The sequence below is a fragment of the Mchenga conophoros genome, linkage group LG16, assembly GCF_057382185.1.
Source record: "Mchenga conophoros isolate Kocher_MC1m ecotype Shallow Benthic linkage group LG16, M_conophoros_male_GT1.1, whole genome shotgun sequence".
NCBI classification, from domain to species: domain Eukaryota; kingdom Metazoa; phylum Chordata; class Actinopteri; order Cichliformes; family Cichlidae; genus Mchenga; species Mchenga conophoros.
Genome location: NC_140541.1, coordinates 28,805,229 through 28,820,806, shown reverse-complemented (window position 1 = coordinate 28,820,806; position 15,578 = coordinate 28,805,229). Strand labels below are relative to the sequence as shown.

Here is a 15,578-nt window from a genome sequence, read left to right as displayed (position 1 = left end):
GCCCACATGAGGAGCAACACAGAGCATTGAGGCCTGCACTTACATCCATATGCATTAGTCTTGCTATTTAATTATATTAAATTCACCCGAGGAACAACTTATAGTTATCTTTTTTGATCAGTTTTTGGAATCGCGTCATCAGACCTGAACATTAATTGTTTTCCAACAGCCTCTTCATGCAGTTAGATGGCTAAAACTTATTCTGTTGTATGTTTAGGTGATGTGTCGCACCTAAATGTGCCTGATGTGTTTTATAATCAAATGTTGTATTTTTCTTTGATAAATATGCCACTTTAATCTAGACATCCTGTGTTTGCATTCTTTCAATAGTACCGCTTCCCCTTGCAAAACTGCTTTCATGGTTGGTGTTCATGTTTTTAACCTATAATGGCACTAATTGCCATCATATCCGTGTTCTATATTTTCCCAGTGTTTATTCCAGGAAACTATTTAAAAGGGACAAGAGCATTTCCAGGATTCTTTAATTTGGGATGGCATGGCAAAAACAAGGCAGGGGAAATCCACAGGAAACCAGAAAAATGTAACCAGACATTAAAAAGCAGAGTAGAAATACTACACAACACAAGAGTTTAAAAATTATATGGAATAGCTGTTTTACAAAGTGGTGAAAGAAATATTTACACTCTTGAGTAGCCTAATAATAGAAAAAAAAAACTAGCATCAAACTATTCCTAAAGTAAAATCATACGTTATCCAGAGTCATCTATATTATATATCATGAGACTATAAGTATTGATTCATTATTATGAATTATTTTGCACCTGATATGATTATAATTGTTTATACACTCCTGGTATCTATAATACATCAAATCCTTTTCTTATTCACTCACCCAGTTCAGGGTCTTAGGAAGCCTCGCACCTATCCAGTTGTTGTCTCAAGAGGAGAAGTACATCCTGGACAGATTTTCAGTCTACCAACAGGGACAACAATGAGAAACAGACATCTATTTAACCATTTACATCTAAAGGCAATTTTGAAATCACCAACTAAGCTAACATGCATGTCTTTGGACTGTGGGCAGAGAGAACCCATGCAAACACAGGGAGACTCCACACAGACTTCCCTGTGTAACCTAGCATTATATCATATACACATAATAGAGTTAGAGGTAGATTTACTAATGCACTGCACCAGAACAAACTGGATTTTAGTGCAAAAAAAGTACTATTTTTAAAGAGAGCAAAGTGACGAGATTGCGTGTAAGATCTGATCCTGTTGCAAGTTGAGTTTCACTGTCTCAAAGTGCAAAATATAAGAAGGAAAATATTTAAATCAAGAGTACAAACTGGTTTACTAATGTCAGCAACAAGCAACTTACTGCTAATTGTCCTAATATAAATGCTGAAAAAAGCATGTCCTACCTGAACTTGATATTATACCTGCGATGTCATGGTCCTGGGCCATGTTGGCCCAGTATTCTTAGTTTTCATGTATTTTTGTATTTTGTTCCTTATTTAGGCCATGTTTCCTGAGTTGCCCTGGTGTGTTGTTCCCCAAGTGTGTTCCCTTCGTGACTCTTACCCCCTGTGTGCCCCTCTGTGTATTCATGAGCCCTCGTCTCTCTTTGTGTTTATTCTGTTTTCCCCAGCCCGTTATGTCTGTGTTTTCCCCGTGCTCTCTCTCCTCCTGTCTGAACCTCTGTACTTCCTGTTTTACTTTGCCCATCTCCCGTCAGTGTGGTGTTCACTCCTGCCGTGTCTTGTTATGATTATCAGTGTCACCTGTGTTCCCCGTGTGCTCCCACTTCCCTCGTTAACCCTCCGTGTATTTATGTCTGCGTCTCCCTCAGTTCTGTGTCGCGTTCTCCCTCATGTTGTGTGTGTTCTTCCCTGTGTTTCTTGGCGAGCTTTGTATTTAGTTTTCCCAGTTTAGTTTTGTATTTCCTACGTTCTGCCTCTCCAGCATTAAAGCTGTAATTTTTGAGTTCATCCCCGTGTCTGTGAGTTTTGCATTTTGGGTCCTCCTCCTGCCTGCCACACAGCGATCCATGACATGCGATAAGAAAATAGTACAGCTTTTTGAAACACCCGTAAAACTAACCACACCTATTGGAACTATTTGGGGATCATGCTCACATGCTATTTTATTCTGTTTAGCAACTCTGGCCCTTATTCTATTATCTTAAAGCTTTAGTTACTTAGCATGTCATTTGATTATCAATCAAGTACACAGGAAGAAAAAAAATGCTGTTTGATGGGAGCTTTTTCATTTCTATCCATCCAGCATGCAGATAACTGAAGACCTTTTTGTTAACACAAGTTATAACATAATTCTAATGTAATTACTGAATTTAGTGCATTAACGAATTACCGTCCATCCCTAGTCTGTTTGAAAATGTAAGCAGTAAAAGTAAAAGCTTGTCAGAAAAAACAAATACTCAAAGTGCAAATACCTGAATATTCAATATAAATGCTTCCAGTTAAGAGAACTGGTTATACATCAGGTGGGACCAGTAGCAACCCAAGCCCAGATTCTAGACATGCCTAGGCAACTCAATAGTGGAGGGCCCAGAGTGCCAAAATGAATTAAAGAATTAAAGAATTAATTATATATTTAATAATTAATTAAATAGCTATTCATTTAATTTAAAAGATTTAATAAAATACTTGTTTACTTATTTAACATTTCAATGAATTGATGTCACGTTTAATTAATTATTTAATCTGTATTTCTATAATTCATTTTGGCACTCATGAGTCTCCACATAAAACAGATAACTGGATTTGAAAAAGATGATACGCCATTCAGACTGCATTCTGGAAACAGAGCTACAGTAGACCCTATTTTTCTTTCTGTATACTAGAGCTTCTTTCGCGTGCTGCAGCAACAGGTGAGTCGCCGCTGTAAAGTTTGTCCCTGCACGGATGCCATCGCAGAGTTTCCTCCCAACAACAACCACACCACTTCTGCTTTCACTGCGCTGCACTGATTTGAATAAATAACAATCTAAAAAGAAATGCCGTAGCTCGGTGCCCCTCCTGTGACACCTGGACACAGTTCCGGATTTATTCACAGTGACCGCAGCACAAATCTCCGCAGCCTTCCGCCGACTTCAAACGGGCGCTCGGTGAGTTTAGTTAGCTTCTTTAGCAGCTGTAGCATCGAGCTAGCCAACTTCTTTATTCGCTTTTCTCTCGTATTCTTAGATAGTGTAGGAAATTCTGTCAGGGGAATAAAAAAAAAAATGAAGATGATCACAGTTGTTTCTGTCTTTACTCTGTGACAGAAGAAGCATGGCTGTCAGTCTGTGAAAGTAAACAGCTTCCGAGATTAGATAGCTATTAGACAGATTAGATATGGGTTTTGTTGCCGCCACTGTTTTGTAAATAGAGCTAAAAAACAAACAAACACGTAGTCATATTAAACTGACCTTTAATGTAAAAGCATCGATTTTAGTTAACGATGATCACATTACAACGTTGTAATGTGTTTGTATTTCGTATATAAGTGATTTAATCGCCGTGAAGAACCAAAGGTGAAATGTTTGGCAAATTTTGAGAAAGAAATTACTAAGAAGTCGAGCTAAAGTTAATGTTAAAAGCAGAGTTACTTATGTTCATAAGTCACCGTCACATTTTTTAAAATATAATATTAAGAGGCTCTCTCTTTTAATATAAAAGTGGGGGATTTCGCGCAGAATTTGGATGAAAATGTGTTTGTCCATAATAGGCATTAATAACTGTAATACCATTCACCTGATCTGGACTGTTTTAAAGAATATTATGTCCTCTGGATATCAGAAGCTGTAAATATAATATCATTGCTCTACCTGCCAAACTGTGCTTTTTACAGACCTCCACAAGTTCTGTCAGAGATCAGACATCCAACTATTTTAGGGACTCAAAGCATGGGTCATTGTATGTTAGCTTGAGCTTCACTCCCGAGAGTCCATAGTGATAGAGCCATATTACCAGATACCAGATATACCCATAAAAGTGCAAAGCAGCCAGCTCAGGTAGTTTTCTTTAGGACTTTATTATCTAGAAAATGGCAATGATGATAGAACATAATAAATAGGATGGATATAGGGCATGTTCTGTTTGCCCATCAATCTTTTTATGCTTATCCAGTTTGTGGCTGTGGGGGGGCTGGAGTCCCCATTGTCATAGGGGAACAACCTTCTCATGGCTACCACATAGACTCAGTCAGCAAATCTTGGCTGGCCTAATGAGGCCTAATGAAACAGGTGCCTTTCTCTTTACTCTGGATTCACTCAGTGGATTCAAACCAAGGACCTTCTTTCTGTGAGGCTACAATGATTAATATTTAAAAGTGAACTTTTAAAGACAAAGTGTCAAGGACAGGATACTTTAAGCATGTCAGTACTCTGAGACCACAGTAAAGGAACCTGGATAAACTGTGATTACATCAAAAACATCAAGTCTGTTAACAACCTGATCAATGGAAACTATGTTTACATCAAAGAGTATATCTCCTGTAAACTGAAGAACAGGATTTATGTGATACATGATCTATGTAAATATCGCTTCCTTCACCATGTCACTTTTCATGTAATAAAGTGATGTATTAGGGTACAGGGTGCTGCACAAGAGGCTGAAAATCAGTGTTAATGTTTTCTAATATATTTTACCCTGTTCTGTGTTACAGATTTGGTTATTGTCCCTTTATGTGCAGCCACATAAAGGGCCATAAACAAAAAAGAAATTAAAAACTTACACCTGAATAGTGGACAATTGTAAATAAATGCCTTGGAAAACAGCTCTTGACCACATTTCAGTCATATGCAAACATTGGGACAAATGTTATTGCATGTTATTACATCTGAACCAGAGAAAACCAACTGACATAATGACTTAAGTGTTTTTGGTACATGCCAGAGTTGCATCAAGTGATAAACTGAATGTGTCTTTGTGGTTGTTGTACCAAATAAGCCCCTGGAGCCTGATAAACCAACGAGGCACTGCAGCAGGACAGAGGATTCACTTTGTTCCTATCAGCTGAGTCATTCAGAGGGAAAACAAAGAAGAGCTTTGAAGAAATGAACATACAAGTGTCATAAGTGTACTGAGGAATGGGGAGCCTGAAGTGATGGAGATTCCAGAGGCAAGGTAAGCACATAGGAGCGCTTTCAGCAGACCTTGGCTTTATAATCTCTGAGAAACTTGTTTTAAGTGGAAACATGTTGAACATAAAAGCAAGATCCTTTATACCTTTAGCCTTCATTTAATCTTGGACAATCTCTCAAGCAGTGTGTTAAGCTTTTATTTATGTACATTAAAACACAAAGTTCATACCATTAATCTAAGAGAAACTGCTTTGCAACTTACAAGTTTTTTTGTGTGTTTTATTAAGCTCTCATTAGCTCCATATATTCACAAATGGGCATATATCGACATTCACAAATACAGAAATGTAAACAAGCATGCTCTTTTCATAGGGATATTGAAAGTCATAGAAGAGAACATAAGAAAAAAATCACTGTTGGTGGACATTTACTCAAAAACAATAACAATTAAAGTTTAATTAAACCTTACTTATTGAACATTTTCTGTTCAGTAAATAAGTATTCCAGTAAACATTAGTTCTTCTATAATTTCATTTCCACTACAGCTCAAGTGAAACTTTTATGCTAATGGTTATAACTACAGCACTGTGCAAAAGTCTTGAGTCATTCCTCATTTCTTTATATTAATTAAATAAAATTTTATTGAGTGACTGTGTCTTCTTTTGAACTGAGAGAATTGCTCTTCAATTTTCTCATCTGATTCTGATATTTCTGATAATAGAGGAAAACAAGCTCTGAACAAGGTTTTACTGATGATTACAGGCATCAACATTCATAACTGTAAGTAAATGATGGGCATCCTTGTTTTCTGATGCTGTCTATTATTACAGACTACCTAAATTAAAATGTAGAAATGAAAAAATAAATTAACTTAACCTTGTAACTTTTTCAGAAGCTGCACACTATTGTTACAGACTAAACAATATTTTTTACCTGGGATGTTTTTAACCAGCTCCTCAAAGCCCTGCTCTTCCACCCTGCAAACCACACCAGTAATTTCCATCCATCATTTCCTCTTCCTGTCTCATGGAGTGTAGCTAGTGATTCCTCCAATGTTTTTGTAGAGTCAAATAAAGAAACTGGAACAAATGATGTGTTTTGTGCCAGGCTGCTTGTAATAGAGTATATAAAGATAGAAATTTAAGAATTGCTTCTTTGGCAAGTTTCACTGTTATGTGTTTACCCTAACCATGGTTCATCTCTTGAGTTAGGTGCCTTTTTAATACTTTAGTGATTCATAGGGTAAGTTTAACAACCAAACCAAATAAGCATTAATCTTAAAATGGCCGGATACAGGGACTGGAATGACCAAAGAAAAAGAATTCAGAGATCTCCAGAAAGCTTGAAGAACTATTGCTTAAGACTACTTTAAAAAATGTAGAAGTCTGACTTATTGAAAGTAAAATATGAAGAAATGAGGGGTTATTCAAAAGTTTCCCACAGTGGTGTGTGCATTTCATAATCACACAGAAAATACACAATACCAGAAGTACATTTTTTAATAATGTGAGAGTTTTGGTTTGGTTTTGTACTGTATAAAAAGAATAGACAGAGCTTCTAGGTCTGAAAAGTAATGCCAGTGCTGAAGTGCCTTAAAGCTGATGGTGAGCAGGGGGAGATACCTTTGTCTGTGCTCCCTTGACCGTGCCCTCAGTAAATACAATCTTGATTAATTTAGAGTTTCAGTCAGTAAATTCCACTGTTATTGAATACTACATGATGTCTATTTTGTGAATTATGTTCCCCATTAAAGTGCAGAGAAACAAATTCTATTGTAACATACTCAGAAATCCTGTATCTGTAACATTTTCAGCTTTGATTACATACAAACAGGAATATCAGAACCTTACTAGGTGTGCCTATACTCAGTTGTTTATTTATTGTTTATTGGTACAGGAACATGTGTATATATCATAAACACGTGCCACATGCCACAAGTTCTATACCCTAAGCTAATTTTTAGTCCCAATCCTGTCATATATTTGTGTCTAGTTCAGTATGAGGGCTGTGTAAGCTGCACAGACTTGTTCGTCTACTTCAAAACTAAATTGCGTGTCAGGGCCGGCAGACATTGAGCAAATAATTATTGTTTGACAGATGGATGTGATGGAATATAATCCATCTGTCACTCAAAGTTGTGTCACTAAACCACATCTAATCTCTGCAGTAGTGGTTTCCAGGTGCAGAATTTGGAGAATCTGTTCAGGTTGATCACATCTGAATGCACAGACTTATTAAGACTTGCTTATTTAATCTTTCACGCTTCATTGCAGCCTCGCAGATGAGCAGGCTCCCACATCTCCAGACCGAGGACTCCTCCATGTTTGGCATTCAGCGGGCCACAGCAGGCAGCTCTGTCCAGATAGGGTGCTGCTGTCCAGGCCCGTGCTGCAGGTCTCCCTGGGGGAACACCACGGCCTCCTGCTCGCACAGGGTAAGTTTGATTGTAGTAAAGAAGGCCCCACTTTCATTTATGCTTCATCACTGCATTTCTTCTCAGATGTTACTGTCTTTCAGGTGGTCAGGTGTATTCATTTGGAGAGCTTTTATGGAGGGATCTGAGCGTCCCCGTGTCTGCTCCGGTGCCAGAGGTCTCTCTGCTGGGAAAGACGGTGGTCCGTGTGGCTGCTGGCGGCTTCCACTGCGGTGCACTGAGCGAGCAGGGTAGCGTCTACATGTGGGGGGAGAATACTGCAGGACAGTGTGGGCAAACAGAGAAGGGTACAGTCACAAACATCACCGGTTAGTTAACACCTTTCTTCTGAATGTTCCTAACTTTTACCCTTGTGTTCAGCCTCTGCTCTCCATTGTAACTTCCCTCCTTCCTCACTACCTCCGTCAGCTTCTTTCTCGCTTATCTTTTACTTCTGTTCTTTGTCAGAGATTCAACACTTTCTTTTCTCATTACTTTTATCCATTGTTGTGAAACTTCCATTTTCTGTCAGTGCTTCCTCCCATTTTTTGCAACATGGTTTATTTTTTTATTTACGTTCTTTATAAATGCTGATATTAATTTACCAGCTACGTGTTTATGAGGCCTTAAAACTGATTTTTAAAGCACCAATGGTGATAGTAGATATGAGGTTGACAAATAAAAACTTGTTAAATTAGATGAAACAGTTAAAAAGAGGCATTTATTTACTTCTATGTCAGGCTTAATATGATTTAAATGAAACAGAAAATTACCCCACAGTTCCAGAGCCTTGTCCTGTCATCGTGGTGGACGGTGAGGTCGTTCCTCCAGTGGTGGTTCGAATTGTGGACCTTGCCTGTGGACGGGAACACAGCCTGGCTCTGTCAGCTCAGAACGAGCTGTGGGCGTGGGGTAGTGGCTGCCAACTCGGCCTGGTCACCAACACCTTCCCTGTGGGGAAACCACAGAAGGTAATACTACAACTCTTTTCCTGTTATAGATATGAATGAAGATTTAAAAAACCTTCCCTGTTAAATGTAGTTGTAAGTTGTTAATGAATTAAATGACATGAAGTACTGCTGTAGCAATAGTTAAACAAGTGTCACTACTAATTTATTTATACAGCTCATACAAATATCACAAAACAGGAAAATAGGTGCTCGAGTGTAAATGGTTAAACCGTTTTCTCAGTACATGTTAATAATATTAGACATTTTAAAGTATTAGTTAATTTATGAAATGGTTCATTTACTCTTGTGTTCTTTATCCTCTGTGTCCAAAGGTGGAACACTTGGCAGGCAGACATGTGATTCAGGTAAAATCTAATTTCATTGCCATGTTAAACCTCCAAAGCTGTGATGTTCTGTTTTAGCTTTACTGGCTGTATTTCTTCCTGCAGGTGGCCTGCGGTGCATACCACAGCCTGGCTCTTGTCCGCAGGTTACCTCCTCAGGACTATAATACCCAGCATGCCCCTAAGAAGAAGGAGCGAGGCCAGTCACCCCACTACTCGGTGACAGAAAGGGAGGAGCTCTCAGCAGTTGAGGATTCTCATTACTGCCCACTCGGAGTGGAGTTAACTGAAGTGATGAAAGGAGAGGTAAATAAAAATACAAACAGGAATAAGTAAAAGAACAATAATGAAAAGGGGACTACACAAATTGTAAAATAACTGCCAGTACTTACAACAGTAGAGCAAATTATTGTGAATACTCTAGAATAAGATGAATGCAGCCATTAATTCCATATAGGAGTTTTAAGTACAGGAGAAACGCATTTTGAAGTCTTTAAAAACAAATGTGAGCACTTTACAATTATCACAATCTCAAGCCAAAATATAATTTTTGTTCAGCTTTTTTCTATAACTGTCTTGGAGCATCAATATTAAAGGATACATCACAGTTTCTGTAGAAAAATGTAGAGAAAAAGAAACAAGCATCAGTGCCCTGTATGTTTAAATTCTGATAATACACGGGGTGAACTTTAAAGAGTCACACCATCATGTGGCATGGGTGGTCAAAACAAGTTCTAGCATATGAAAGCTCTTCTTTATAACTACATTTTAATTTGAGGCTCATCTTCTATCTGTGATTCTTTCTGTGTCCAAATCCGCTAATTTTGACCAGGTCAAGTGGGAAGCATGGAATAAAACTCTAAACAGTGAGAGTTATTCTGGCATACATTCCACAAGTATACTGATGTTCAGTTTTACTTGTGTAATGAGGCCAAAAAGGATATGGTTGTAGGTAATTTCTTGAATTTTATTTATTTATTTTTTGTAAAAATGTAAAAAAATAAAAAAATAAAAATGTAGCTTTAAAAAAAAAAGGTACGGCACAGCTAATCAGAGCTGCCAGTCAGGAAGTGTGAAGGAAACTGACCGGTCATAAAAAGGCCACTTCCTCCCTCCCTCCCTTGCAGCAGAGTTATTTGAATGGGTCACTACTGAATGTGTCACCACCTAACACACTGTTGGTCGCTATTGGTGACATGTAAATGACCAACAGTGTGTTAGGCGGTGCAATCATGATGTTTTATCACATTAGTGAGTGTATATAAAGCCTCAACATCCTGTTAATCTGAATAATGTCCAGTTCCAACATTTTACAGGTGTGTAATTGTTGAAAATTGACTAAAAACAAGTAATTTACATAATCAGGAACCATAGCTTTCTCAACAATGTGTGATACCCCTTGTCATTTTGTGTTCACAGACGTCTTTCCAAGTTCGAGGACCCAGACGAAGGCTCCGGGCTGGAGCAACATCAGCAAGCAGCAGTCCTGGTTCTGATGACAGCAAATCTAACACTAAACAGTACGTTACTACATAACTCACTTAATTTTAAAAATAATTCCTAACTCTCATAGTTGTCTTTCCTTGCCTTTCCTCCACTGGAAAACTTTAGCCCAACCCTTGAATCTCAGGGTCAAACTGACAGTGTAACAGAGACTGACGGCAGCCCAAAAGTGCACTTGCTGTCAGGCTGGAGAACCAACAAGAACTTCTCTGAAGACCTGGAGTTGCAAAATCTCCTTGAGGAACTCTCTGATCAGTCATTAGATAAACAAGACACTGACTCACTGAGCAGCCACACCTCAGGTTTGTGATATTCGTCTCTTCGATGTTTTGAAATTTATCATTTAATGTAACAATTAATATAATTGACTGTTTTTCTCTTCTTGATTCATCCTTCACTCATTCCTTTGTTTTCAATTGCTGTTTTTTGCTGCTTTCTGTAATGTTTTCTCTTCTCTTATCTGTTCTATCCAGACGACAGCTGCATTTCCTCAACTCCTTCCTCTGACCTGCTGACTTCCAGTTACAAAGATGACTTAAATACAAAGAGACAAATGCACAAGTAAGACTGTGTTTCAAAACCGTGTCCCAGAACTGCAAAGCATGAATAATAATCGTCGACTAATGCAGATACACGCCCTGCCAGGATGTCTGTTATCTTCAGGGTATTAGCAGCTTAACATTTGACCTTCTGTTCCACAGTAACAGTGGACTGTCTGGGTCACACTCCTCTTCCCCAGTGTGTCTGAATGAAGTTCGACTCTGTCTGGAGAAGGAAAAGCCGTCCCTGCAGGGACTGAAGAGCTCTAGTCTCACAAACATACACCAGAAGGGGAAAACGGCAACGAGCAGGAGAAGCTCGCTTCCTGGAACACCCACCCACGGTAGGAATGATAGGGTGTGAACAGCTTAACTGTACATTTGGGAAATGAGCTTATTTACTTTACTTTCAAGAGTGAGATGAGAAGATTCCCCAAACTCAAAATATGGAGCCAGGAGACTGTTAGCATAGCTTTTCATCAAGACACTGAGAAGCTATTAACAAAAAAACAGACACACCATTTGATTCTGTGTAAAACCACAGCTGTTAGTTTTTTGCATCTGTACTTGTATTTGAAATGAACAAACAAGAGGTAATTCCTGTAGTTCTAGCTTTGGAACTACAGGAACTGCTGTTAGGATTGTGTTTGATTATGAATTTTAACTTTTTACATTAGTAATTAGTCAAATATAGCAGTATGGACTGAACACGTTTATACGCTATCTGGCACTTTTGTCGATTACCTGCAACAGAACACACAGCGCAGTTCCTGCCTGTGTTTGCATTTCACTTTGACGCATTTAAGACCAACATATCTTTTAAAACTTGAGCTTATGTGTTCAATAAACTGATAAGTCAATCAAGGTTATTCTTGCTTTCTGAATATATCTTTTTTCATTATTAAAGCATTTCTCAATCTCTATAAAAAATGACATTCAAGTAGCCTGAAAATGTCATTTGGTCTCACCAATAAGTTGAGAAATCTCTCTGTACATCTACCTGTTTTGTGCTTATCTTGACAACTGCTTGTCCAGTCCAGTCAGTGTTGGCCCTTGCATTACTGGGGACATGTGTAAGTGCTTTGCAGAGTATGAGATTATTTGGGTTATCCGTTCTCATACTTTGGGTCACTTTCATTTACAAGTGGCCCTCTGCCTGATCCACTCTGTGTACGGGGAGGAGGGGCAAAGAAAGTTTTCACAGGACTGTTTGCAGCCATCTTAAAAATTAAGGGCACTTCATGATTCAGTAGCTTGTAAAACCTCCTTTAGGAGCAATAACTTGAAGTAACTATTTTCTGTATGACTGGATCAGTCTCTCACATCATTGTGGAGGAATTTTGGACCGCTCTTCATGAACGCAATATTTTAACATGCTAACTGAGGCCTAACTTATCTGAGCATTGCATGGTCTGACCTTTGGGTGAATTCCTTGGGACGTCCACTCATGGGAAGATTGTGGGATTGTGTTAACACACAACTGAATGCTCCAGACCAGAAAATTGCCAAAACTTCTGCATTTGTAGAGGTGGTGACAGCTGCTGATGATCAGTTTATCACATACATTCGATGAGCAGCACCCACACAATTTCTAATTTTGTTTGGCTGTCTTTGTGAAGATATAATAATGCATTACTAATCATCTTACTTTTAATATTACCTTTAAGTTTAATCATCACTAGTAAGTGCCACACTCTCGCGTAACCTAATTCAACCAAGTCTTTAGCCCTCAACTCTTGAAAGAACTTTGTGAGAATTTTATTGTAATAAGTCATGAAATGTTGTAAAGCTTGCTGGACATCTAATTTTACATTTGGTGTCCTGTAATAAATTTGTTTTGTTTGGATCAGAGGATCTTAGGAAAGCTGTTTTGGAATATGATAAGAATATTTTAACAGGCATTTTATCAGATTTTAATTAAAACGTTACCTTCTAGCCTCTATTAAAACAACACAATCGAGATGAATGGATTATTGTGCCACATACTTTTGCTTCTCCAATTTCACTACCTGATAGAATAAGAAGTAAACCCGCAATGGGTTTATTTCAGTTCACTTTTTCATGTTGCATTTTCAGTGGAATTAGACCTAGAGTTCTTCATTTTTTTAGGATTCAAGTTTACACAGTTTTCCCATTTTAGCAAACACCTTATACTCTCTCTATATAACTCTATCCCAATACTAGTACTGGTAATTTCTGATGACTGTGCTAATGATTTCAAATAACTTTACTTAATAAGGGTTGTATGAAATACATTGATTGTGCCATACAAGGGCCGGCAGACTCTCAGTTTCTGGTTTTCCAGGAGTTTCAGGAGCGTAAAAATGAAAGTGTCTCGTCAGCCGACGCAGAAATGAAAACCACGTTGACATTTTAGGTTTTTGCTGAAAAGCCTTGTTTAAAAAAATAATAATATATTAGATATATTGAATAGCAGAATGTTTTTATTGATGTTGTGACTTTCTGCTCTGTGCCTGCTTATCCTGGTTCAACAGCTTGACTCAGCTCCCGGTTAGTTTAAGTATTTTGTAGGTACAAGGTGGCACATGTTGATTCCAGTGAAGTAGTGAAGCTCTGTGAGTCGTTAGGGTGTGTTCATGCAAACCCTTGTGGGTGCGGTTTGTTTGCGTTTGCTCATGTAGCATGGTCAATAACACTGCACTGAACTCTGATGCAGTTTGTTTGCAGAGAAGACATAAACACTGAATTTTCTGAATTAATGACATCTCTTAAAATCTCAGAAGAGCCACGAAAGTTTGTTTTCACAAGCAATAACGATCCCCTTCCTTAGTTTATGCTCAAAATATTGGGAGATACTGGCGTCTTTATCTGTTGAGTCGCCCCTTGGCCAGTCTGAATTCATTTTCAATGGATCCATCCTGAAGCTATGTTGATTCAGCTGATTGTGGGAAACACTGCAGATTGTATTCTGTAGCAATAACATTCATATTACTCAAAGATTGCTCAAGTTCATCTAGGCTTTTTTAGGATTTCAAGATCATTCTGAAACATTGACAAAAAACATTTTGTACTAGAGTTATGTAATTTTAATGAAAAACTCAATTTACAATATAGATAAATGCTCAAATATGACAATTATGTGAGGATTCAGTTATTTGAATGTCCTCACCTAGTGTATTTTTTCTTTTATTCAGTCAATGCTTTCTTATTCTGTGATTTGCTGGTGTGGTAGTCTTAATGTAACGACAAACCATCATATTGAATCCCAAGCATCTTTTATACATGGACTACTCTCTGCAAAGCAGGTTCCCCCACAGGGACATTAAAGTTTTACTCTACTCTGCTCGTGTATTTTTCCGTTAGGGTCTCCTCGGAGGCGACACCCTTGTGCTTGCAGGCCGTTCTCAGCTGGTGGGGCTCCGGCTGGAGCACCAGAGGAGGCAGAAGATGGCCTGCCATTTCTGGAGACAGAGATTTGGAGCTGGGGCCGTGGCTCTGAGGGACAACTTGGTCATGGAGATCAGCTCGCCAGGTGGGGACCAAAAATAAAGTGTAACAGTGATATTTAAAATTAAAATGTCTATATTGTATTTACGATATGTCTATGATGATGTAATAAGCATAATTATTATTTAAAGGTGAATTGAACAGAATTACATTAAAAGACAATTAGATACAACCTTTTGGGATGAAATGCTCAATTGAATTAGTTGGAAATGTGTAAAGAAAGAAATTATAACCACAAGATTCGAGTGAACTGTGTTTGTGTGTCCAGACTCCAGCCTCTATGCATCAAGTCTTTAACAGGTGAAGAAGTGATCAAAGTTGCTGCAGGCTCGCACCATTCACTGGCTCTCACTGCTCAGTGCCAGGTAACAAAAACGGCACACACTTAGCATGATTAGACAAACAGGTGCCATTTCTAAGTACCCCCTTTGACATTAAATGCTCCCAAGCTCTGGAGACCTTACCCTACTAAATATTGCTACTTGTACTTGCATGCTGAGATGAGCTTAACATTTCTGTATGTTTTAATGAGAAGTCCAGAAAGATGAGTTATGCTTTAACAAAATGCTAATAGACATCCTAATTAAACATCAACATTTGTGACTCAATCTTAAAAATAAGATGTAATTAACTGTCTTATGATACTTTAATCATGTTATTTTTCAAGGTCTCAAGTTTCAAGCATTACTTGTATGTAAGTGCATGCTCACCCCCTATTTCATCTCTTCTGTGCTGTAGGTGTACTCATGGGGCAGCAACATGTGTGGACAACTCGGCCACGTGAACAGCCCCGTCACTGTCCCTCAGCAGGTGAAGGTACAGAAATCTCATCCCATTTTTTAAAATTTAATTCACACATTTCACACTTCTAGCCAAAGATTTAGTCATTCACATAGATTATTATTTTCGCTAATGTAGGAAAACATAGCAACACCATCCATTTCCTAATATTACTCTGTTTCGTTGTGGGTGGACCACCATAGCTGTCTGATGGGCTTCGTGTTTGGGACTTGTCAGCCGGTCAGAGCCACACCCTGCTCCTGGCTGATGGAGACTGTGTGCAGCCAGTCCTGTTGTACTGCGGCCAACAGAAGGAGCCAGTGCAAACTGAGAGGCTAAACCAGAGTGAAAGCTCAAGCAAGAGGTCACCCAACAGAGTGGAGCGTTATACAGTCATGCCCACCCTGCTGCCCTTCTGCATTGAGGTTTGTAGGTCCAAAGCGCAACTTAACACAGACAGTAAGGAAAATGATGGGTGGAGCATTTTTTCCGCTAAAGCACGAACATATTTATGAGATGGAAGTTCTTACT

At 38.5% G+C, this 15,578-nt stretch overlaps 1 protein-coding gene across 4 annotated transcripts in view; it reads left to right on the top strand.

Moving 5' to 3' along the window:
- Nucleotides 1–2,867: 2,867 nt before the first annotated feature.
- Nucleotides 2,868–15,578, top strand: part of LOC146557001 (alsin-like) — a 33,451-nt gene continuing 20,740 nt past the window's right edge. For all 4 annotated transcript variants that reach the window (XR_014888893.1, XM_085248681.1, XM_085248680.1 and 1 more), the window contains exons 1-15: nucleotides 2,868–3,091; nucleotides 4,917–5,093; nucleotides 7,324–7,484; nucleotides 7,568–7,792; nucleotides 8,244–8,434; nucleotides 8,746–8,778; nucleotides 8,863–9,063; nucleotides 10,177–10,277; nucleotides 10,369–10,562; nucleotides 10,734–10,821; nucleotides 10,962–11,143; nucleotides 14,124–14,292; nucleotides 14,536–14,632; nucleotides 15,006–15,083; nucleotides 15,251–15,472. Coding sequence is in view for 3 of the 4 variants with exons in the window: in XM_085248681.1 (XP_085104807.1) it covers nucleotides 5,074–5,093; nucleotides 7,324–7,484; nucleotides 7,568–7,792; nucleotides 8,244–8,434; nucleotides 8,746–8,778; nucleotides 8,863–9,063; nucleotides 10,177–10,277; nucleotides 10,369–10,562; nucleotides 10,734–10,821; nucleotides 10,962–11,143; nucleotides 14,124–14,292; nucleotides 14,536–14,632; nucleotides 15,006–15,083; nucleotides 15,251–15,472 (1,962 nt within the window). In the remaining variant the exon portion in view is untranslated. The remainder of the gene's footprint in view (nucleotides 3,092–4,916; nucleotides 5,094–7,323; nucleotides 7,485–7,567; nucleotides 7,793–8,243; nucleotides 8,435–8,745; nucleotides 8,779–8,862; nucleotides 9,064–10,176; nucleotides 10,278–10,368; nucleotides 10,563–10,733; nucleotides 10,822–10,961; nucleotides 11,144–14,123; nucleotides 14,293–14,535; nucleotides 14,633–15,005; nucleotides 15,084–15,250; nucleotides 15,473–15,578) is intronic.